At 43.3% G+C, this 24,359-nt stretch overlaps 1 protein-coding gene across 8 annotated transcripts in view; it reads left to right on the top strand.

Moving 5' to 3' along the window:
* Positions 1 to 23,137, top strand: part of MAP1B (microtubule associated protein 1B) — a 91,241-nt gene extending 68,104 nt beyond the window's left edge. For 3 of the 8 annotated variants that reach the window (XM_006081348.3, XM_023750934.1, XM_006081349.3), the window contains 4 exons: positions 227 to 367; positions 8,152 to 14,656; positions 17,259 to 17,497; positions 18,730 to 23,137. In XM_006081348.3, the coding sequence (XP_006081410.1) occupies positions 227 to 367; positions 8,152 to 14,656; positions 17,259 to 17,497; positions 18,730 to 18,885 (7,041 nt within the window). In that variant the 3' untranslated portion in view covers positions 18,886 to 23,137. Of the gene's footprint in view, positions 1 to 226; positions 368 to 8,151; positions 14,657 to 17,258; positions 17,498 to 18,691 lie in introns of all 8 variants that reach the window. The other 5 variants (XR_002828346.1, XM_023750928.1, XM_023750909.1 and 2 more) reach the window with 5 other exon arrangements.
* The last annotated feature ends 1,222 nt before the right edge of the window (positions 23,138 to 24,359 follow it).

Genomic DNA, 24,359 nt, shown 5'->3' with positions numbered 1-24,359 from the left:
TACTGTCTTGGTTGTAGCCAGACTTGGAAAATCGCGGTCATGGGCGATCTGGTGACCACAGTCGTTGGCTCTGTCCAACTCCCCAGGGCGGGGAATGAATAACCAGGGAACGAATGGTTTTTGTTGGTAATAAACTCAGGACAGGGCTAGCATTCGCAGGGCTAGCCCTGTCCTGAGGTGCGACCTCGGAGCTGCTCTGACTCCTGTTGCCTGTGCTTTGTTGCAGGTGCGCTTGATGATCACCGACGCTGCCCGACACAAGCTGCTCGTGCTGACGGGGCAGTGCTTTGAAAATACTGGAGAGCTCATTCTCCAGTCTGGCTCTTTCTCCTTCCAGAACTTCATAGAAATTTTCACCGATCAAGAGGTGGGCTCCTGTCCGGGAGTATCTAAGCTTTATAATTGCTTTGTTACTGTTGTAGCCTCAGGCTGCTCTTTGAAAGCACTCAGGGGAGCTAGGAGAAGGGGAGGGAATGTCACACCTCCTTTGAAATAAGCAAAACCGTGACTCATCACCAAAAGAATTTAGAGCACTCATCTATAATTAATCGGAAGCATTCTTAATGGCCGGAGATACAGATGGAGGGGTGTTGGAACAGTCAACATTTTACGGATGGCAAAAAAGATGGAAACATTTGAAACGAACCAAAAGAAAACCCAGGTTTCCTGTTTTCTGAAAGAATATTCCAAAAATCCCTTTGACTTTTGGTAGGATTTAACTGCCCTGATCTCTTTCAGTGCTTGAAATTCCTTTCCCTGATCTCATTATTTCTGATTTCTTTTACTTTTAATGTCTGGTCCCAATGTTTGAACTTGGGCTGTTTGAACAGCCCCCAAAAGAGAGGGCTCAAGAAAGGGCTACAAGTAGGAAAATTGGGCAGATTCTTGGTTCATGGTTCACATTCATGCTCCAAGAAAAAGAGGGTTGAAGAAGCTGGACTGAAGCTGGGTCTTTAATATTTCTGATGCGTGTATCTTATTCAAGGACGATACTTGTGAGGTATTGAAAACTAGATGATGATAGTGGGATTTGGGAAAACGCGAGTGAAGATTTTGATTTGGTTATGTCTGCTGGAGAATTTATCCTGGCTGGGCAACTTCTCTTTCCAAAAGAATGTGCCTCTTTCATTCTGTTTGTTTATAATCGTTACAGACACATTCAGGGCTGTCACCGCAGCAGGTTGGGGCCTGCCCGCAGCTGATAGCAGATTTCCACTTGGAGGGTTGAGGGATGTGCTGACAGGAGGAGTTACCACATCTATTTAAAACCATCTTCCTGAGAACTTCCTGAGATGGCGGCCTCTCGGCCTCCTGGGTGTCGTGAAGGGCCATCTGTCTTTCTGCATTTAATCTTCCTGAGGCTGCGCTTCACAGAGAGGTCTCTGTGTACTTTTCATCACTGGCAAGAGCTGTAAATAAACTGCCCAGCTTCATCTGGCTCACCTGGAGGCTTCTATAAAAAGACTGGGCAGATGACAGAACCATGTTTCACTCCCCACCCACTGGGAGAGAAGGGCTAACAAAATGAGAAGGAACATTTTACTTAGCGTTGTCATCTGGGTCTGGAGGCAGACAGTCCTGGCTCCTCACAGCGAGAGGGGGTCACAGGGCCCTGTCTTTCCTCCAGAGGCTGTGATCTGTCTTCCTCTAAGGCATGTCTATTGCACCCACACAGTGGAAAGGCTTTTGTTCATTGCACTGAAATTCCAATCTAGAACTACAATTCTCACTCTACCTGCCACCTCAAAACTGTCAGAATCTTTTGCAAGATTGAGTTCTCCAGTGCATGTTGTGCCTGAGGGCATTTGTCTGGTAAGTCAGAGGTTGCACACATTATCAGCACCTTGCCCTGGGGAAAGGAGAGAGCTGTAGAGGCCTGGAAATTGCCCTGTGTCCTAATAGCACGGGTGGGTGTGCACTGGCCTGAGTTCAGCCTGACCCTCAGCTCATTTATATGCATGGGCACCTCCCCTGCATGCCTGTGCGGTTCTGCAATTAGTTTCTGGTGGCTGGCTTCTATCCCACGTCATTGGTTTGTCTTTGCCATAAAATCGAACAAAGGATGAATGTAAAGAAAAGGGTTTGTCATTGCCCAAATCTTAAATAAGTATCATAATTCACCCATCTGACCCCAAATAATATCCCCCTCTCTCTAAATAAGGCATAGTGTTATGAAATTGCTACTTAAATCGTTTTTTTATTAGCCCACAAAGTAGAATTTTAGCACAATAGGCTCTGCACATATCAGAATTTACCCTTAATTACCAAAGAAAAAGAACCAGATTTAAATGAAGAATGTGAGTTCTGTGTAAGGGCAGATTCCCAGGGTTTGCAATCACTGGGATGGGCTCTGAAGGACATACACCTTTATTATACTCAACCAGGTGTCCTTTAGGCCAGAGACTCTGCCATAGTCTCCTCTGCTTGCCCCATAACACCACCAATTATTTTGGAGAAAGTTATGTTCAACACAAAAGGATCTTTGGAGTTCTCCCTAACAGACTACATCAGTGGGCTGGTGGGGGAAGACAAGAGAAGGGGAGAATGTTGGGTAGAATTCACTCTCCCTCTTGCCACAACCAGAGCAACTCGGCCTTTATTCCTTTGGCATTGTAGACTTTGAAGAAAGGCTGCTACAGCCAAAGTGGGTTGAAAATCACTGGGCAGGACCAATGGTTACCAGCCTGTTAGAGCTATGATTGCCTGTAGTTGCATTGGAAAAAGGGCTTGAGTATAGAATGACTCACTAACAAAGGGACCTTAAAGGTCCAGTTTTTTTCCTTTTATCCACTCCTTGATATCTACTTATCACTCCAGAGAAACCAGAAACACAGTTTTGGAAAAACAAAAATGACACATTTTTGGATGAGAATAGTTTTTAAAAAAAAGGACTTAAAAATAGAATTATCAGTGCATTTTGAGCTTCAGGTTTTGGGAGTCTTAGTCATTGGAGGTCAACTTCCAAATCAGAATTCAGAGTTAAAACAGTCATCTGGCTAACCTACCACTTCCTGAAATCCAAGGATGGTGAAATCACCATCTCCTGGGGACATTTTTTATTCTCTGTTAGAAAGTTTTTCCTCATTTGTCTCATTGTATCTTCAAGGAAGAACTGTAATCCCTATTCCACCTGACACTGTCTTAGACACTCTTCACTAGCAATGCCAATTTTTTTTTCTTCCAGATTAATAATCATTTTCGGTTCCACCCACTGTTCTACATAAACCAAGATATTAAAGATTCCCTGTATTCCCTGGTCACTGTCCTTCAGACTTGTTTCATTGGTAGGAAGGGAAGATGGAGTGGGTATGGGGAAAATTCAGGAGTTCAGTCTTGGTCATGCTTTAGTGCCTTGGTGTTATCAGACGCCAACTTGGATATATGAGCCCAGAGCTCAGAGAACTAAGAGTTGGGCTGGATATGTTAATTTGGTAGCCATCAGCATATGAGAAAATAGATGAAGTAACTTAGAAGGAGCAGTGCATTAGAAGAGAGGTTAAGGCCAAGAAGAAGGAGCCAGTAAGGCAACCTCTTTCAATTTGTTCGCTAGTTTGTTTATGGTCTAGTTCAGGGGTGGGCAAACTTTTTGACTCGAGGGCCACAATGGGTTCTTAAACTGGACCGGAGGGCTGGAATAAAAGCATGGATGGAGTGTTTGTGTGAACTAATATAAATTCAAAGTAAACATCATTACATAAAAGGGTACGGTCTTTTTTTTTTTTTAGTTTTATTCATTTCAAACGGGCTGGATCCGGCCCGCGGGCCGTAGTTTGCCCACGGCTGGTCTAATTTCTCTAAAATGCCATGACTCACACTAGACACCATACTCCAGGGGTCATTGACCAGGTGTGTTGTGAGAGCCGATGACTATAGTTTTCAATACAGTCTTCTATTAAGTAAGTCTAAAAGTAATTTTTGACTGTTACCATCCACAATTAAATATCAATGGGGAGAGGGTGCAGGCTTTGAGGAGCTCTGTAATTACATAATTTGGGAACTCCTTTTAAGAAAAAGAAAACAAAATTGTTAATATACAATTAAAAGGCTTTTGGAGGCGCCCATGCCAGTAAGGGGCCTTGAAGTTTAAGCTTCTGTAGCTTTATTTAAATCCATTTGACTGTCAAATAACATCCCTGAGTCTTTTCTATGGATATTCTTGTTAAGCCACGTCTCCAAATCCTGCCCTTTAGCCAGCTGGTTTATTGGACCTCACATTTATCCCTTTAGAACACCATCCTGTTACAGCTGACTTAGCCATCATCATCCCAATGTCCAGAGCTTTTGTAACTGTCTTAACTCTGCCATCCCACATTTTGCCATGCCTCTCATTTTCATGCCGTCACAGATTTGATAATCATGTCTTCATTTTTATCCAGGTCAATACACAACACGACATAACTGAGCCCTGAGGCAGCCCACCATAGACCTCTTCCCAGGTTGACACTAAGCAGCACTGTATATATAGCTTCATACAAATCCACCCGATTTTGCTATCACACTGTTCAGAAATCCTGTTAAATGTCTTGCAGAGATACGCAGTCCGCTGTATTTCCTCATTAGCCAAGCAAGTAACCTAATCAAAAAAGGAAATGCAGTTAGGAGGCCATGGCTTCGAAATTCAAATCATATTTCATTAATATTATCTGCACTAAAGTAATTTATTTCCTCTATCTTCCTTCCTTTTCCAGTATGCCTGCATTTAATTAGAAAAAGAAATTGACAAAAAGACTATCTTTGCCCTGAGCAATATTTCTTCCAGTCATGTCTCTCATCCATTTTTGTAAGAACAAGGGGAGGGTAGCAATCAGTATGCTTGAGAAGTATGAGCAGGCTCACGTCACTTCTCAAGTGTCCACTCCAGGACAGCACATATTGAATTGATCAAGTTCAGTGCAGTTCAAGAAACATCTGTTGAATCTGATGATATGCTGGGGAAACATAGATAACTATGATACAGAGAGATACAAGATGTGTTTCCTCCTATTCAGGAACTTTTCGCATATTGGGCTATAATAGCTACCCTTTACTTTGATGATGATTTCCAATCTCTTAGAACCTCAGTTTCCTAGTCTAAGACCTAGTCACAAGTTCCCTTGCCACTGCTCGCTTGTTGGATCCTCCTTATTGCTCTCATCTGATAATTGAGTGAATGTTGATTGAGTGCCACTATGGGCTGGACACTTGTAAGACCCAACCTTTGCCCTTGAGGTGCTTGGTCTCTAGAGTGTATGTTGGTGTAGAGGCCTGGGGGCTGCTCAGGGGGAAGCAGGGAGTTCATTTCCTCTGTGTAGCTCCAAGTCTGTAGTATAAGCATGTCAAACTCACGGCCTGCGGGCCGCATGCCTTGTTTATTTGGCCCGTGTTAGCCTTTGAGTTTGACACACTTGCTGTAGTAGTTGTTCCTTTTTACCTATTCCATTCATCTCTCCTTCTTGAAGGGCTCTCTCTAGCTCAGTCTCTGCATTCTTGTCTCATCCTGCCACTGCTTCTTCCGAGAGACGGGGTTTTCCCTCTCTGAAAAGAAACTTGTCCAGCAATGCTGACTTTTTTTTCTGTTTCTCCCATAAATCAGTTTCCCATTCATCAGCCTCTTTGCTGTTTTTCATTGCCCTCGACTTCCTCAGAATTCTCTGCAACCTTGTTTTCTTTTGGGGTCATTTCCTTCATTTTATAGGCTGTCTGGATAGAGGTGAAAAGATGGAAGGTGGGGAGGTATTCCTCGAGTCTTTTTACCTACTCTTTGAACTTGGTGATTACAAATCTTATAAAAAGAGCTAGTGATTGAATACCTCCTACACACAGCAGGATAAAACCCTTGGGCTGCCACACCCTTCAGTAAGGGTGGAATTTCAAAAATTAAAATAGACGAAAATTTAAAATTTCACTGTTAAAGAGTCAGCAGTTGAAAAAAAAAAAGAGTCAGCAGTTGAGTTAGCCTAGATTTCTCCTCTAAAATGTATTATAAAACATGAATAGTTTGCATGTGCTCTGTGTGAAAATTAGGATTGAGAGACTCCTAATTGTGCTATAGTGGTGGCGATGAAGGTTTATGCTAATTATTGGACAAGAAACCATATGTAGTGTTCATGTTTGCTTTGGCCAAAATAAATTTGAGCAACAATTACCCACGATGGTTACCTTTGACTTTTTCAGTTTTCTTAGCTTCCAAAATAGTTGATTCCTATCCTTTTTACAGGAGTTGGTCAAATCAGAGGAAACAGCAAAATCAAAGATTTATTATTTTGCTATTTTGAGACCCTTCATATGAAATATGGGACAAATAGACATAACAAAACAAAAATGGCTATTTTACTGCAATCTTAGGTAGAAAAAATCAGATTCTATAAATTACTCTATGCACATGCACTGGTAGCCTCAAATATTGGTATCCAGAAGGTTGTATGAGACAGAGGAAATCATTCTAAAACTAGAAGGTGAGAGTTCAGACCTGCTGGTTCAGGGATGCCTGGACCACATGGAATCTTTGCTTTGCCCTTCATAATTTACCTTCAAGGTCAAGAGCTCTTTTTGAATCTCTGGGCTGATTTATGAGCTTTGCTGTAGCCAGAAGAAGACCCGAGTTTATGGCATGATTCTCCCTTACTACTTAGTAAGCTAAGACCATGAAACATATGGCCATAATATGGAATGAGACAAAAATACATTTTCAATGAACCAAATCTCTGTTTTGGTCACAATTTGCTCTTCTGCACTCCTGTCCTATGGGAAGTATTAAACAATGTGTTAAAAAACATTTGAGCCCCAAATTTTTTTTCTGATTTTTGGTCAACTATTTCTTTTCTTAAAAATAATATTTTTAAATTACTATTTGCACTCAGTATTATTCTGTATTAGTTTCAGATGTACAGCATAGTGGTTAGATAATCATATACTTTTCAAAGTGCCCCCTTCCCCCCCAGTACCCACCTGGCACCATACATAGTTATTACAATATTATTGACTATATTCCCTATGCTGTACTTTATTTACATCCCTGTGACTATTTTGTAACTACGAATTTGTACTTCTTAATCCTTTCACCTTTTTGAGCCACATTTGATCTTAGCCACTCATACCCAGCTTACCCTGAAAAGAACAGGAGTTGTGAGAGAGTAGAATGTCTCACTTTGGATTAAAACATGAGTGAATGGGGATAAATTGGGATGCTTGCTGTATAATGGCCCAGTTGCTTTCATCATCACGGCTTCAATAAAAGTATTTATATTTGTAGAGAATCTGCTGGATGAACCACTGATATATTTTTTTAAATATTTTTATTGATTTCGGAGAGGAAGGGAGAGGGGGAGAGAGATAGAAACATCAATGATGAGAGAGACTCATTGATCAGTTGCCTCCTGCATGCCCCTATTGGGGATCAAGCCTGCAACCCAGGCATGTGCCCTGATGGGGAATTGAACCCAGGACCTCTTGGCCCATGGGATGATGCTCAATCCACTGAGCCATCACAGCCAGGCAGAACCACTGATATTTTAAATAGTGTGAACTGATGCCAGGACCAATACTTTTTTTGTAATAAGGAGCAATCCATAACTTCCTTGTCTCCCGAGGGGGCGGAGGGGAGGAAAGCACACTAAACTTTTTTCTTTTACACCTACAAAATTCTAAAAGTAGACAACAATAAGTGAACCAAAACTAAATTCATTCAATGTATCAATCAGGCCTTTTTGCCAAGCCCAGCGGAATAAAAGAAAATATTTTATATCAGTGGTGAAATGACTCACATAGCCTTCCCTTCTTCAGAGAGGAAGGGAGAGGCTGCCTCCTGCATGCCCCACTGTAATATCAAAGTATTTCATAACCACTGTAGCACAGGCCCTGATCTTCCAAATGGTCCCTGGTCTTAGAACTGGACCAGAGTTCTGGAGTTCTCCTGCTGCACAAGAAAGAATATGTAGAGGTGTTGTGGGAGGTGGTTGAGGCATAAGGGAGCAGTGTGTGGGGTGGTCAGGATGGAGGCTGTTCACCTACCATTGTGGAAATATTTCAGAATTGAAACAACCAGCATCCCTGAAGTCAGTCCTTGGTGCATCCAATGATCCTATAATATCTAGTAATACATGGAGATGGTGGATCAATGATAACATTCACTTAAGCCTTTTCTTTCTTTGTTTATTATTTTTTAAATCCCAGATTGGGGAATTACTGAGTACCACCCATCCTGCCAACAAAGCTAGTTTAACCCTCTTCTGTCCCGAAGAAGGGGACTGGAAGAACTCCAACCTTGACAGACACAATCTCCAAGACTTCATCAATATTAAACTCAACTCAGCTTCTATATTGCCAGAAATGGAAGGACTTTCCGAGTTCACCGAGTATCTCTCAGAATCAGTGGAAGTCCCGTCTCCCTTTGATATCCTGGAACCCCCCACATCGGGTGGCTTTCTAAAGCTCTCCAAGCCCTGTTGCTACATTTTTCCAGGAGGGAGAGGTGATTCTGCCTTGTTCGCAGTGAATGGGTTCAATATGCTCATCAATGGAGGGTCAGAAAGAAAATCCTGCTTCTGGAAGCTCATCCGACACTTGGACCGAGTAGACTCCATCCTGCTCACCCACATTGGGGACGACAATTTGCCTGGAATAAACAGCATGCTGCAGCGGAAAATCGCAGAGCTTGAGGAAGAACAGTCCCAAGGCTCCACCACCAACAGTGACTGGATGAAAAACCTCATCTCCCCTGATTTAGGAGTTGTATTTCTCAATGTCCCAGAAAATCTGAAAAACCCAGAGCCAAACATCAAGATGAAGAGAAGCATAGAAGAAGCTTGCTTCACTCTCCAGTACCTAAACAAATTGTCCATGAAACCAGAACCTCTGTTCAGAAGTGTAGGCAACACCATTGATCCTGTCATTCTTTTCCAAAAAATGGGAGTTGGTAAACTTGAGATGTATGTGCTTAACCCAGTCAAGAGCAGCAAGGAAATGCAGTATTTTCTGCAGCAGTGGACTGGCACCAACAAAGACAAGGCTGAATTTATGCTGCCTAATGGTCAAGAGATAGATATCCCAATTTCCTACTTAACCTCAGTCTCGTCTTTGATCGTATGGCATCCAGCAAACCCTGCAGAGAAAATCATCCGAGTCCTGTTTCCTGGAAACAGCACCCAATACAATATTCTGGAGGGACTGGAAAAGCTCAAACATTTAGACTTCCTGAAACAGCCACTGGCTACCCAGAAGGATCTAACTGGCCAGGTGGCTGCTCCTGCTGTGAAACAAGTAAAACTGAAACAGAGGGCTGATAGCCGAGAAAGTCTGAAGCCAGCCACAAAACCACTTGCCAGCAAATCTGTGCGAAAGGAGTCTAAAGAAGAAACTCCTGAGGTCACAAAAGCAAATCACGTGGAAAAGCCACCCAAGATTGAAAGCAAAGAAAAGGTAACAGTGAAAAAAGACAAGCCAGTAAAAACAGAGACCAAACCTCCAGTGACCGAAAAGGAGGTGCCTAGCAAAGAAGAACAGCCTCTGGTGAAAGCCGAGGTGGCTGAAAAGCAAGCCACAGATGTCAAACCCAAAGTCGCCAAGGAGAAGGTGGTGAAAAAGGAAACAAAAGTTAAGTCTGAAGAAAAGAAAGAGGAGAAGGAAAAGCCAAAGAAAGAAGTGGCTAAAAAGGAGGACAAAACACCTATCAAGAAGGAGGAAAAACCAAAAAAGGAAGAAGTGAAAAAGGAAGTCAAAAAAGAAATCAAGAAAGAAGAGAAAAAAGAACCCAAGAAAGAGGTTAAGAAGGAAACACCCCTGAAGGAAGCCAAGAAGGAAGTTAAGAAGGAAGACAAGAAGGAAATGAAAAAGGAAGAAAAGGAACCCAAAAAAGAAATTAAGAAACTTCCTAAAGATGTAAAGAAATCATCTACTCCTCTATCTGAAGCAAAGAAACCAGCTGCATTAAAACCAAAAGTACCTAAGAAGGAAGAATCTGCCAAGAAAGATTCTCTTGCTGCCGGGAAGCCAAAGGAGAAGGGGAAAATTAAAGTCATTAAGAAGGAAGGCAAGACAACAGAGGCTGCAGCGGCAGCCATTGGCACTGTGGCCACTGCAGCGGCCGTGGTGGCAGCAGCTGGAATAGCAGCCACCGGCCCTGCCAAAGAACTGGAAGCTGAGAGGTCCCTTATGTCATCCCCTGAGGATCTAACTAAGGACTTTGAAGAACTAAAGGCTGAAGAGGTCAATGTAGCAAAAGACATCAAGCCTCAGCTGGGGCTGATTGAAGATGAAGAGAAACTGAAGGCAACTGAGCCAGTCGAAGCCTATGTCATTCAAAAAGAGACAGAAGTCAAAGGTTCTGCCGAGTCCCCTGATGAGGGAATCACCACCACCGAAGGGGAGGGTGAATGTGAGCAAACACCAGAGGAGCTGGAGCCAGTTGAGAAGCAAGGGGTGGAGGACATAGAAAAATTTGAAGATGAAGGAGCAGGTTTTGAAGAATCTTCAGAGACTGGAGACTATGAAGAGAAGGCAGAAACTGAAGAGGCTGAGGAGCCAGAAGAGGATGGTGAAGAAAATGTGTGTGTGAGCACCTCCAAGCACAGCCTCATGGAGGAGGAGGAAAGTGCCAAGGCCGAGGCAGATGCACACATCAAGGAGAAGAGGGAGTCTGTGGCCAGTGGTGATGACCGAGCAGAAGAAGACATGGATGAGGCAGTGGAGAAAGGAGAGGCTGAACAATCTGAGGAGGAGGAGGATGAGGAGGACAAAGCTGAGGATGCCAGAGAGGAAGAATATGAGCCCGAAAAAGCTGAAGCTGAAGATTATGTGATGGCTGTGGTTGACAAGGCTGCGGAGGCTAGTGGTGCTGAGGATCAGTATGGATTCCTTACCACTTCAACCAAACAACAGGGAGCCCAGTCTCCTGCCCAGGAACCTGCATCTACAATTCAGGATGAGACTTTACCTGGAGGCTCGGAAAGTGAGGCCACTGCTTCTGATGAGGAGAATCGAGAAGACCAGCCTGAAGAATTCACTGCCACCTCTGGCTACACTCAGTCTACCATTGAGATATCCAGTGAGCCCACCCCAATGGATGAGATGTCTACTCCTCGCGATGTGATGAGTGATGAGACCAACAATGAGGAGACAGAATCCCCATCTCAAGAATTTGTAAACATCACCAAATACGAGTCTTTGCTGTATTCTCAGGAATACACCAAACCTGCTGTCACATCACTCAATGGATTATCTGAAGGGTCAAAAACAGATGCCACTGATGGGAAAGATTACAATGCTTCAGCCTCCACCATCTCACCACCTTCATCCATGGAGGAAGACAAATTTAGCAAATCTGTTCTACGTGATGCTTACTGTGCTGAAGAGAAAGACAGGAAAGCCATGTTGGAGATCAAAGACACTGTCTCAGCAGTTTCAGATGAAAAACTTAGTCCACCCAAGAGCCCATCCCTGAGCCCGTCTCCACCATCACCCCTAGCAAAGACCCCCCTGGGTGAACGTAGTGTGAACTTTTCTCTGACACCCAATGAGATTAAAGTCTCAGCAAAGACAAAAGCAGCCCCAGTGTCTCCTGAAGTGACCCAAGAAGTAGCTGAAGAACATTGTGCTAGTCCCGAGGATAAAACCCTGGAAGTGGTGTCTCCATCTCAGTCTGTGACTGGCAGTGCTGGCCACACACCTTACTACCAATCTCCAACTGACGAGAAAACCAGTCACCTCCCCACAGAAATCATTGAAAAATCATCAGCAGTTCCAGTGAGCTTTGAATTCAGTGAAGCCAAAGATGAGAATGAAAGGGCTTCCATAAGCCCCATGGATGAACCTGTTCCTGACTCAGAGTCTCCTATTGAAAAAGTTTTGTCTCCTTTACGGAGCCCTCCCCTAATTGGATCTGACTCTGCATATGAAAGTTTTCTGAGTGCTGATCACAAGGCTCCTAGTAGATATACTGGAAGCCCCTTTGAAGGGAAGAATGGAAAACAAGGCTTTCCAGACCAAATAAGTCCAGTTTCTGACATGACTTCCACTGGTCTCTTCCAAGACAAACAGCAAGGGAAAAGCACAGACTTTATACCAATAAAGGAAGACTTTGGTCAACAAAAGAAAACTGACAATGTTGAAACCATGAGCTCTCAATCAGGACTGGCTTTAGATGAAAGGAAGTTAGGAGGAGATGTTTCTCCTACACAAATAGATGTCAGTCAGTTTGGATCTTTTAAAGAAGACACTAAGATGTCCATTTCTGAAGGTACTGTTTCAGACAAGTCAGCGACTCCTGTCGATGAAGGTGTAGCGGAAGACACATACTCTCATATGGAGGGTGTGGCCTCAGTCTCCACAGCTTCCGTGGCTACGAGCTCATTTCCAGAGCCAACAACAGATGACGTGTCTCCCTCTTTGCATGCTGAGGTTGGATCCCCCCATTCCACAGAAGTAGACGACTCCCTTTCCGTGTCTGTCGTGCAAACGCCTACCACTTTTCAGGAAACAGAAATGTCTCCATCTAAAGAAGAATGCCCAAGACCAATGTCAATTTCTCCACCAGACTTTTCCCCTAAAACAGCCAAATCCAGGACACCAGTTCAAGATCATAGGTCTGAACAATCCTCGATGTCTATTGAATTTGGTCAAGAATCTCCTGAGCACTCCCTTGCTATGGACTTTAGTCGACAGTCTCCAGATCACCCTACAATGGGTGCGAGTGTGCTTCACATCACTGAAAATGGGCCAACTGAGGTGGACTACAGTCCTTCCGACATGCAGGACTCTAGTTTATCACATAAGATAGCACCAATGGAGGAGCCATCCTACACCCAAGATAATGATCTTTCAGAGCTCATCTCAGTATCTCAGGTCGAGGCCTCCCCATCCACCTCTTCTGCACATACCCCTTCTCAGATAGCTTCTCCTCTCCAAGAAGATACTCTATCTGATGTTGTTCCTCCCAGAGATATATCCTTATATGCCTCACTCACCTCTGAAAGAGTGCGAAATCTGGAAGGAGAGACTTTGTCACCAAAATCCGATATCTCTCCACTCACCCCAAGAGAGTCCTCTCCTTTATATTCACCTAGTTTTTCAGATTCTACCTCTGCAGTCAAAGAGAACATAGCAGCTTACGACGACACTTCTGCTCCTCCATCAATGGAAGCAACATCGACAGAGCCCTATGGCTTCCGTGCCTCAATGCTATTTGATACGATGCAACGCCATCTAGCCTTGAATAGAGATTTGACCACATCTGGTGTGGAGAAGGACAATGGAGGGAAGACACCTGGTGACTTCAGCTATGCCTACCAGAAGCCTGAGAAAACAAGTAGTTCCCCAGATAAAGAAGGTTACCCCTACGAGTCTTATGAGAAACCCACCCGAACCCCAGATAAGGGTGGCTATTACTATGAGAAGACAGAGAGAACCACTAAAGCCCCAAGTGACAGTGGCTATTCCTATGAGACCATTGAGAAAACCACCAAGACTCCGGAAGATGGTGGCTTTGCCTATGAAATTACTGAAAAGACCACACGGGCCCCCGAAGAGGGTGGGTACTCATATGAGATAAGTGAGAAGACAACAAGAACCCCTGAATTGAGTGGGTATAGCTACGAAAAGACTGAGAGGTCTAGTAGACTGCTGGATGACATCAGCAATGGCTATGATGACTCTGAAGATGGTGGCAACACACCTGGAGATTCCAGCTACTCTTATGAGACCACTGAGAAAATTTCCAGTTTCCCTGAGTCTGAAAGTTACACCTATGAGACATCTACAAAAACTACACGAACCCCTGATGCTTCCACATACTGTTATGAGACTTCAGAGAAAATCACTAGAACCCCCCAGGGGAATACATATTCCTATGAGACTTCAGACCAGTGCTACACTACAGAGAAGAAGTCCCCCTCGGAGGCCCGCCAAGATGTTGACTTATGCCTTGTGTCCTCCTGTGAATACAAACATCCCAAGACAGAGCTGTCACCCTCCTTCATTAATCCCAATCCTCTCGAGTGGTTTGCCAGTGAAGAGCCAACTGAAGAATCCGAGAGGCCCCTCACCCAATCAGGGGGGGCCCCACCGCCTCCAGGAGGAAAGCCACAGGGGCGACAATGTGATGAAACCCCTCCCACCTCAGTCAGCGAGTCGGCCCCATCTCAGACTGACTCCGATGTCCCTCCAGAGACTGAAGAGTGCCCCTCCATCACAGCTGATGCAAATATTGACTCTGAAGATGAGTCAGAAACCATCCCCACAGACAAAACCGTCACATACAAACACATGGACCCACCTCCAGCCCCCATGCAGGACCGCAGCCCTTCTCCACGCCACCCTGACGTGTCCATGATGGACCCAGAGGCCTTGGCCAATGAGCAGAACCTGGGGAAAGCTCTGAAGAAAGACCTGAAAGAGAAGACCAAAACCAAAAAGCCAGGTACAAAGACCAAGTCATCTTCGCCTGTCAAAAAGAGTGATGGGAAGTCCAAGCCCTCTGCAGCTTCACCCAAACCAGGGGGCTTGAAAGAATCCTCAGATAAGGTGTCCAGAGTGGCTTCTCCTAAGAAGAAGGAATCGGTGGAAAAAGCAACAAAACCCACCACCACACCTGAGGTCAAAGCTGCACGTGGGGAAGAGAAAGACAAGGAGACCAAGAATGCCGCCAATGCCTCCGCATCCAAATCAGTCAAGACTGCAACTGCAGGTAGGTGGAAGGTGCTGGCATCCACAGCTATCCCACTTTTAACTGGAGCCTTTGGCTTTCCATTTGACCTTGTACTGGGAAGACGAGAGAGCACAACTGGGTGCTTTCCCTTCCCTTTACTATCTCTTCTGCCTAAAGGTATCAATCTCAGCCCAATGTTGTCCGAAAGCTTGGGGACAGCTCAGTATATGGCCCAGAGCAGCTCATTCTGCAACACAGCAACTGCAGCTTTGTTCTAAGTCTTCAGAACCAAGGAAGTGTTTCAGGCTCTTTTGGAAGACGGTATTGGCAATGGCTTCAGCCATGCTGGCCCCAGAATGAAGCTCAGGTGACAGAGTTCCTAAAGCCCTAGGGAGAACTAGAGTTCCAAGCCAACCCTGGAATGTCCACTATAGGCCCAAGATTTAGATTTAATATTTTTAATTAAAAAAATTTTAAATTATAACATTTTAAAATTAAAATTATAAAATTTTTAATTAAAAAAAATCACCAAGCTAGAGCTACATCCCCATTAAAGGCAATGCTCCGTTTTCTTATTGGCCAACAAATACCATAATTTCAGTCAGCCAGTGGGTATTCTGAACAAATTGAGAGAAGAGCATCAAAGGCTCTTCTTATACCCCACTTACCTCACAGTCTTGCTAACTGATTTTTTACAGAGAGGAAGGGAGAGAGATAGAGAGTTAGAAACATCGATGAGAGAGAAACATCGACCAGCCGCCTCTTGCACATCTCCCACTGGGGATGTGCCCACAACCCAGGTACATGCCCTTGACCGGAATTGAACCTGGGACCTTTCAGTCCGCAGGCCGACGCTCTATCCACTGAGCCAAACCGGTTTTGGCCAAAGGCTCTTCTTATACCCCACTTACCTCACAGTCTTGCTAACTGAGACTCAGAATTCTATTTTGGATTAAATTGCACATGGCAGGAGCAATATGCCTGACTTCTGATCATTCATGTTTTGGTCTCAATTCTCAGATTTATCAAGTTCTCAGCAATACCTGGGTTTTTGATGGAACAGGTCTCAGATGGCTTCATTTTTGTTGCATGAAGATGCTTTTCCAACAGATCTCTAAAAAGACAAAATTGCACTATTAATTGATTTTTAAAACAAACCTGGGTAAACTTCTGTCAGTTCCCCCAGTTTGTGCTTCTGTATGAGTGACATTCATTGGGTGTTGATGGTAGCGATTTAGTGTACAAGGGGAAATTGTAGGCATTTAAAAAATATATATATATATTTTTGATTTCAGAGAGGAAGGCAGAGGGAGAGAGAGATTGAAACTTTAATGATGACAGAGATTGAAACTTTAATGATGACAGAGAATCATTGATTGGCTGCCTCCTGCACACCCCTACTGGGGATTGAGCCTGCAACCCAGGCATGTGCCTTGACCGGAATCGAACCTGGGACCCTTCAGTGTGCAGGTCGATGCTCTACCCATTGAGCCAAACCAGCTAGGGCCAGGCATTTTTAATTATTAAAAAACCTGTACCTCACAAACTTCTGCTGTGAGTCAGAGTCTTTGGGAGGTCTACACGTGGATATTTGAGGGCTTTCAGCTCAGATCACTAAAATGAGTCAGTGTATCCAGATATCAGCTTGGCTGATTCTCACCACTCCCCCAAAACCTTAAAAATGAAACTGGGCAGTTGATGGAGTTCACTGGTGGTTTTGACTCTGGGTGACCGTCTTTAAACATCCTGTGGAGAAAGGAAATAGGATTAAATATATAGAATGACTTAGCAGTGGCCTCAAACCAGCTGCACATTAGAATTACCTGGGGTGCTTTTAAAAGATGGTGGTACCCAGGCCTCCACCCCAGCCCCATTAAGTTAGACTTTGGGGTGTGGGGCCTGGACATCAGTATGAAGAATTAAGTACTAATAAGTATTAGTTGATTCTAATTATGTAGCCAGGGTGAGGAATCACTGCCTTAGAATGCTAGTTCTATTAATGTTTCACAAAGTTTAAACCTTCTGACTAGAACAAGTCAGGAAGCCAGCTCACCTAACAAGATGCCAAGAAACTCTGGGGTTAATTTGAATCTTCACTTTGCCCAGGTTTTTTTGACTTTAGACTGGAAATTCTGGCAACCAGATACCCCTTTCACCAGTTTGGTATGTCCTGATTGACTAGAGAAAGCCTAGTCCTTCTGAACCCTCCTCTCACTAAGTTTGGTATCCCGCCTTGTCTAGGGAGAAGTGTCTCACTTTTGAGAGTATTGTGCTAAGGAAAGTGACCTTTCAACAGTTTATGAATGAAGTTGAGGTGCTGAGGGCCTTGGAAATCATACAAAGTTAAGATCTAAACCAGTTTCTAGGTCAAATGTTAGGGTATAATATTCAGCTATGGGCAATATTGCTTTCAAATGAGTTCTTAACATGATTACTAACATTGCTTAACTGTGGTTTACCAAATGCAGATCAAAATGGTTAAATGCCAGGGCTAAAATGCCCTCTACCCGAGAGAGGGAGATGCCCAGTCTCCCTTTGCACGTCCTATGGACCTTCTTGTGATGAGTAGGGGAGGTGTCCTGGGCCTGGGGTCTCTTCGCATTCTTGTGACCCTGGCTTTCTCTTTGTTTATTTGCCAAAGGACCAGGGACCACCAAGACAACCAAGCCCTCAGCTGTGCCTCCAGGCCCGCCTGTGTACTTGGACCTGTGCTATATTCCCAACCACAGCAATAGTAAGAATGTCGATGTCGAATTTTTCAAGAGAGTGAGGTCGTCCTACTACGTGGTGAGTGGGAATGACCCTGCTGCCGAGGAGCCCAGCCGGGCTGTCCTGGATGCCCTGTTGGAAGGGAAGGCCCAGTGGGGCAGCAACATGCAGGTAAGAGCTCCAGGACAGTGTCTGCACAGCCCATGGAGCTGTGCCCAGAGGCAGAGGGAAGGAGTTGTGTGTAAGGAGGCATTGTTGTGATTGTGGATCCACGTGTAGTGCTCACGGTTCTGTCACACGTGAAATATCCTGAGGACAGAGTGGATTTCACACACAGAAGATAGTCTAAAATATTATTCTTGGTACCAGTAACAACCATGTCCTGGGAGGAAAGCCACTTTCCACCCTAAGGCAGGCGTGATTCATTTGCCTGCCAAATGGGCCCAAGATTACTTGTCCTTCCTGCTAATAAACCAAGAGTAAGTGTGCATGAATCACAGTGGTCATATTTCTGTGTGAGAATTGCTAAGGAATTGTCTTTACTCCCTTGTGTTTCATGAATAGACCACAGCTAGCAGTGTGGCCAAGTAGAAAAGTAGCTGTCCATGTGAAATTCTACAGGAGGGGCATTGCTAAAGACGGTCCCCAACAAGATATTCCCACCTCACCAGCATGACTGGCCACCGACCACTCTTTATTATTTTGGCTGTGATCTTCGCTTATCTAAGTTTTACTTGTCTGCAAAGTCGCCTAGTAAACTGTATTTGCATAATAGTAAATAGATTTGTTGGTTAGTTAATCATACGAAATCTAATCAAGAAGCACCAGTGGCCTCTTAATGAATTCTGGATGGAATTTTTACTATTCAAACCCACCCATCCACCCACCCATATCGATCCTCTATCACTCTTCCCCCTCCCCCACAAATTAAAGATACAAATTTTTGTTCTCAGGACAAAATGTTAGTTACACACAGTAGAAAGCTTTGAGCTGCAATAATAACCAAAGCTCCTTGCATTAAATATGCATTGTCCTTGATGCAAAATTCACCAAGTGTGTTAAAGGAAATACAGAAATTCCTCCTTAACGGAAGCACTTCTTCTTTTAACACTAGAGAATTGAGAAATTGATGATGAATATAGATGAACCAATTGACTGGTCATTAGTTGCATTTGGTTCCAGTCTTCAACTTCCCCCCAAAATCTTGATATTTTCTTGCAGCTTTATTCTGGTTCATGGAAAATGTAAGTTGAAGAAAAGTCCTTTGCATTTCTTGAAGAAAATATAACATTTTCCTTTCTTTACCCTTCTTCTAATTAATTAATACCTTATTGTTGTTCTATTTTTTTTAAATCTGATTTCCAGCTCTGCCCTCAAGCAGTTATTTTGCTCTCTCCCTGCAGGTGACCCTGATCCCGACTCATGACTCCGAGGTGATGAGGGAATGGTACCAGGAGACCCATGAGAAACAGCAAGACCTCAACATCATGGTTCTAGCAAGCAGCAGCACCGTGGTTATGCAAGATGAATCCTTCCCCGCATGCAAGATCGAACTGTAAAGACCAAGGCCAGCCACACCACAGGATTTGAACTTTGTTTCCAGAAATTCTTCAGTTTGAAACTACTTTTTCTAAAAAGTCAATTCACCTAAATAAGTCACTGAACTGTTACCTGCCAAACGCTATGCTGTGTCATGGTGGTGCAAGTCACTGGTATTTCTCAGTTTTTGCTGATTGCTAAGGGAAATAACAGTATTCCCACAATAGGGTTCAAGTTACTGCAAAATGACCTACCCTAGTTCATCTCTGCTGAACATTTGGAATTCACGCACTAGCAAACTCAACTGACTTCTGCTAGGTAGAGGCATTTGTCTTAGAGAGAGAGAGAGAAAGCAAGAGAAAGAGAGAGGAAGAGAGAGAGAATGCAGGAGAGAGAGAGAATGAGAAAGAAAAAGAATGCAAGGGAAGGAGATATAATGGTAGAGAGGGCTGGTGAGATACCCAGAGAGGAAAAGGGAGAACAGGGTGGGGTAAGGAAGAGAAAATAACCAATAATTTGGTCTGCATTTTCGTAGGCAGTTTATATTCTGTAGTCTATATATGCAAAGTTTTCAACTTGTGGCAGTCTGAGTCATCAAAAAGGGTCTTAATTTTCTAAAACAAGCTGGCAGGAAGAACACAAAAAGAGCAAAACTTGTTATGAGGGCATGTGAGATTTTCATGCTTTAATTAAGCTCCTTCAGTTTGAAGGCTGCACACGACATAACGTAGTGAGTGTAGATTGGACACACTTTGAACCCCATTCGGAACTCTGACTCTTCCAACACACGAGTAGATTGGTCTAAGGCATGCTCCCAGCATCTGTGTACCCAGTTAGTCCACTCTGAGTCAATTAACCTGCATGCGGAAACAAGCAACTCCACCCCAATGAACAAGCAAATACCAAAGCAGTTGGGAGTACATACAGTAGACAATTTGCCTTAGAAAGTGACTTGAATGTACAAAGATACTTGATGCACTTATTATTTTTTAATGCGAGACAGCAAGCGTATAAAACATCCGTGTAGGATTATAGCTACTCCAGTTACAGGAGCATGTGTGTGCGGGTGTGGGGGTACTAGAAGCCAATCTGATTGGTGCAACAGTTTGATGCTGAGTCATGCGTGTGGTTTACCACCTCAGTGCCCCTGTGGCCCCTCAGCCAAACACGTTGAGCCTTTAATAGCTTCTTTACTACTGCAAGTTCAGGATTGAAGTGGCTTCTATGATCAGAACTGGGAAAACTGAATCATATGGTGGAAGAGGTTTTCAGCAAGTGTACAGTATTTACCTTCCTTTGTCTTACATTGGCTTTTTTTTTCATTTTTTGTTAAGTTCATTATAATTATGGGAACAAGTGTACAGAAGAATTTTTTTTTTAGCTATGTCAGGACCTTTCATAGAAGAACTTTTAAATAAATGTTTTCATTTGCAGGAAAATGCAAAGAAAATTTTCAAGTGACAGTTTTTTTTTGTTTTGTTTTTTAAGTGTTTCGTAAGACAAAATGAATAATGTTTTTTGAAGTTCTGGTGAGATTGAAGTCTGATATTGCAGTGATAATATTTATTAAAACACACAACTGCCAGGAAGTGATCCCTCCCACCCTGCTTCCCATAACATAAAAATCTGAGTATGTGCTATTTGAGAGTGGGGAGAATGGCGGGGTAGGCTACTTTTCCAGGCTTCTGCATCACCCAGTGATATCCTACATTCTTCTTTCAAGATCTTCAACCATGAGGTAAAAGAGCCAAGACAAGTTCAAAGAACCCTAGCGAAAATTTGCTTTGGGATTTCTTTTCTGGAAAAAATAAATAAAAAACAATACATTGAAAACAAATGAATTCCCAACTCCTACTGTTCATCGTGTAGAGTTCAGAGATCATTCCCATCATTGAACTATGAATCTGGGAAGCCAGATCATGATTCAAACTGCCGTCAGGTTTCGAGTGACAGATCCATCCCCCGGTGTTCTGGTGTGGCAAACTTCTCAGTGACGACTGTGCTGTGCTCTGTCATGTGGCGTTTCCCGCAGATTCTGAGATCTACGGAGTAGTGAACAATGACCTCATTTTATTTATTTCAAAAGTAACATTTTAGTTTATTTTTGTCTGATAAGTGTATGTTTTGCACTGCTAACTACTATGAGGGTTTAAACAATGCTTCTTCAGGGTCCCTTCACTGAGGACCTATGCAGTCTACTTAATGCTGTGAATTACATTTTCAAATGTTTAATTTTTTTAAGAAAAATTAATATTCTATTTTTTTTAGGTTTCTCTAGAAATGCAGCTTTTATTTATTACTCCATTTCCCCCCCCAAGTCCTTAATAACAACACATTAAGGGTACAAAAAATTACCGCACGATGGAAAACTCATTGTGACAAAAATGAATTTAATTGAGCATAAACTCATCTGCTTCAAACTTATTTAATGAGACAACCTAAGATACCCAAGACAATTATTTAATGGGTTGAGTTAGCCCACATAATGCATGGGAACAGGAATAGATTCCCAGTCTTCTTGCCAAATCCAGACCTCTGGTTGACTTTTCTTTGATAGAAGATGGAATTATTCTCCAATTTCTCAAACTAAATTTATTTAACATGTACATTATTTTGCTTTTAAAATATACAAACATTTTAGGAGAATTATAACCAATCTTCAATTATAATGATTCTATCCCACTCCTTTTTTTTTATTTTGTTTTGGGATTTAAGGGAAACATATACAAGCTGGTCTTTGTAAAAATATACAGCTGGTCTTTTTCCTATGAAATATCAGTACCTTTCTCCATTCATTGTTCTCAGTGATGACCACAGAGCCCAAGTATACCAGGAAAACCAATATTTGCATTACAGGTTGCTCCTGTCCTTCCAGAAACCTCCTCTACCTGGGTGACTAACCTAATTTTGCTGATTCCATAAATACACAATTAGTTTAGTATGAGCCATCACAATGTACCATGTACATTCATGGTGAGAGCTAAAGATTGACACAGATTTCTAGGAGCTGTATTCATGCCGGTTACTTGATCCAATTGTGTAGATGGGATATTTGAGTGGAAGGAATTTATACTCTTTAAGTGATGGGATTCCATCGAGCTAGCACTCATGATCATGACCTTTTTGGTAGTATTCTTAAGCAAAATTCTACAGAGACTAAATGTTAGAGATGACCCTCCATTTTCAATTTTAACTAATTCTATCCCCTTTCTCAAAACCCAACCCTCGTGCATGCTTTCTCAGCCTTGTGGGACTGGATACAATGACTGACCCCCCTCCCCAAACACCATTTTCCATGGAGTTAAAAAAAATTTTTTTCTTAACCTTACATATCATAGTGAATGGTTTCCCCAGTGTATATGAATGTTTTAAGTGTCTCCAATAGCTTATGCAGTTTAGAAGCTTTTCAATAGTCATTTAATAAGGTTAAATCATTTGCTAATTGGAAATTTTACCACCTTCCATTGTTCCTGTATTACCAAATTTCAGCTCTCGGGAGCTGTTCTATGATTCTGAATTGCTTTTCTTGCTTCTCTTAGTCACCTGTCTGTCACAGGAGGTTCTTGCTCAGTGATGACATTGTGAATTAGATTTAATAACCTTATTTTTTTTGCGCTTCAGATGTAGAAGAAAAGATCCTGCTTCCATTTGAAAGGAACTATAAGCTTTTATCTTCTAACCAACTGAACAACACACCAAAAGCAGCCTAAGGATGAGCATTTCTCTGAAAGCAATTAGGTTATTCACCTGGTATTAAAACGATTTGCTATTTTAAAAAATATGTGACTTTCTTGATTTAAAAGGCAGCATCAAAAACTGCAAAGGAAGGGGAAAAATAGCTTCTCTGCACTCGTTCGGAGCTCCCAGAGCCGGACCATCGAGATGAGGCATCCAGACCATCTGCCCTTTCGGGAACACCCTGCCCAGGGCCAGGTCCGGGGCACCTGCGTGCGGAAGGCAGCCCTTCCCTTCCTGGCCCTGGAATGAGGTGGTCTTGAGCCTGGCAGAGAGGCACCTCCCCCTCCTCTCTCTTGTTCTGAATGGTGTTTGTGTCAGTCTGCAGCTGTGTATGGTATTACGTCTTATAATCCTGCATCACTTCTATCCTATCCAGTCATATCTAATGTAGAAAATTAGTTTCCAGTGGAAGTAATATGTAGTGCTTTTATGATATTTGTGTGCAATATCCCCTCTTCCATTGAGGATATTTGATGTAAAAGAAAAAAAAAAAACACCGCAGTTCCACAATAAAATACAAAAGTGGCAAAAGTTCAGGTGTGTGCTGTCTTACGTTTTGTGTTGCTGAGTTGGCTCATCGGGAGTTGGGATTTGCGATCTATGGTCAGGGGGGAGTAGGGAAGAGCAAACCTCAGAGAGGATCCTGATACTATTTCTGTAACTGCTGCCTTGTTATCTTGTATAACCAGGACATTGGGGTCTTACGACAGAAACTGGGAAGTGAGGGAAAGAGACAACTAACATTGCGTGAAAAGAAAAAGTAAATATACCAGTGTAGTTGGAGGGGGGTATTGGGAGGGTTTCCCCATGAACCAATTATAAACCCCAAACCAGGTGTTACTCCCAGCTCTGCCACACATGGCTGCGTGACCTCTCACTTTATCCCTGTCGGGAGTTTCTTTTCTCACCTGTGAAGGAAAGGCTTTGACAAGATGGTCACACTGGATGGCCCTCCCAAGACTGACTTTATGGGGTCTATAAGGCCATCTTACTCAGTAATTACATCCAACGCCTTCTCTTGGTTTCTTGCGCAGTTACAGAGTAAGCTCTATGTAAGTAGCGTAATACCCTGTGGATGTGACTGACACCCAGGAACTAAAAGCTGTTTCAGAAAAGTGATTATGCATGAAGTGCCTGAAAAAAGGAGGAATTCCTCATAGTCATTCACATTCTTGAACCTTTACTCAATACCCAGCAGTAGGTAATACTGTGAGGACTTAAAGGTGAACAAAGCTGCCCTAACTGGGGTGACAGGGGTCCCCAAGTTCAAGGGCAAGCTGTGGTGACCATAGGAAAAGCACCTGTTCTAAGCTGAGAACAGGTGTGTGGGTGCGCTGGACAGAAAGTAAATTCCAGGCGGAGGTAGCAGCTCACATGGAAGCACAGTGAAGAGCAGGGTCAGTGTATCTGGGGCCTGGACTGCTCAGAACGGCAGAGCACAGAGTGGACGGCCTGGCATCTCAGTTCCCTCCATGTGGCACCGAAAATGTGCCCGCAGAGTGCTCAACAGTGACCTCTAGGACATGGCCTTTCTGTCTTCAGGGATGGTCTTTTGGCCATAGGTCTGTCCTGAATCAATGATGTTCCTTTGTCGCACACACTCCTTTTGATCTTACACTGTGCCTCCAAACCATGGGGCTTCATTGACCCGTCCCATTAGAAGTCACTATTTGCCAGAAGGGATTCTGAAATTCCTCCAGAAATGGAAGGGTTAAGCAAACATGTGAAAACTCAGGGTGGGAAATCACCAAAATAT

Source organism: Myotis lucifugus, unplaced genomic scaffold (assembly GCF_000147115.1).
Source record: "Myotis lucifugus unplaced genomic scaffold, Myoluc2.0 scaffold_0, whole genome shotgun sequence".
NCBI classification, from domain to species: Eukaryota; Metazoa; Chordata; class Mammalia; order Chiroptera; family Vespertilionidae; genus Myotis; species Myotis lucifugus.
The sequence above is the reverse complement of the archived record's forward strand: the minus strand, read 5'-3'. Positions and strand labels throughout refer to the sequence as shown.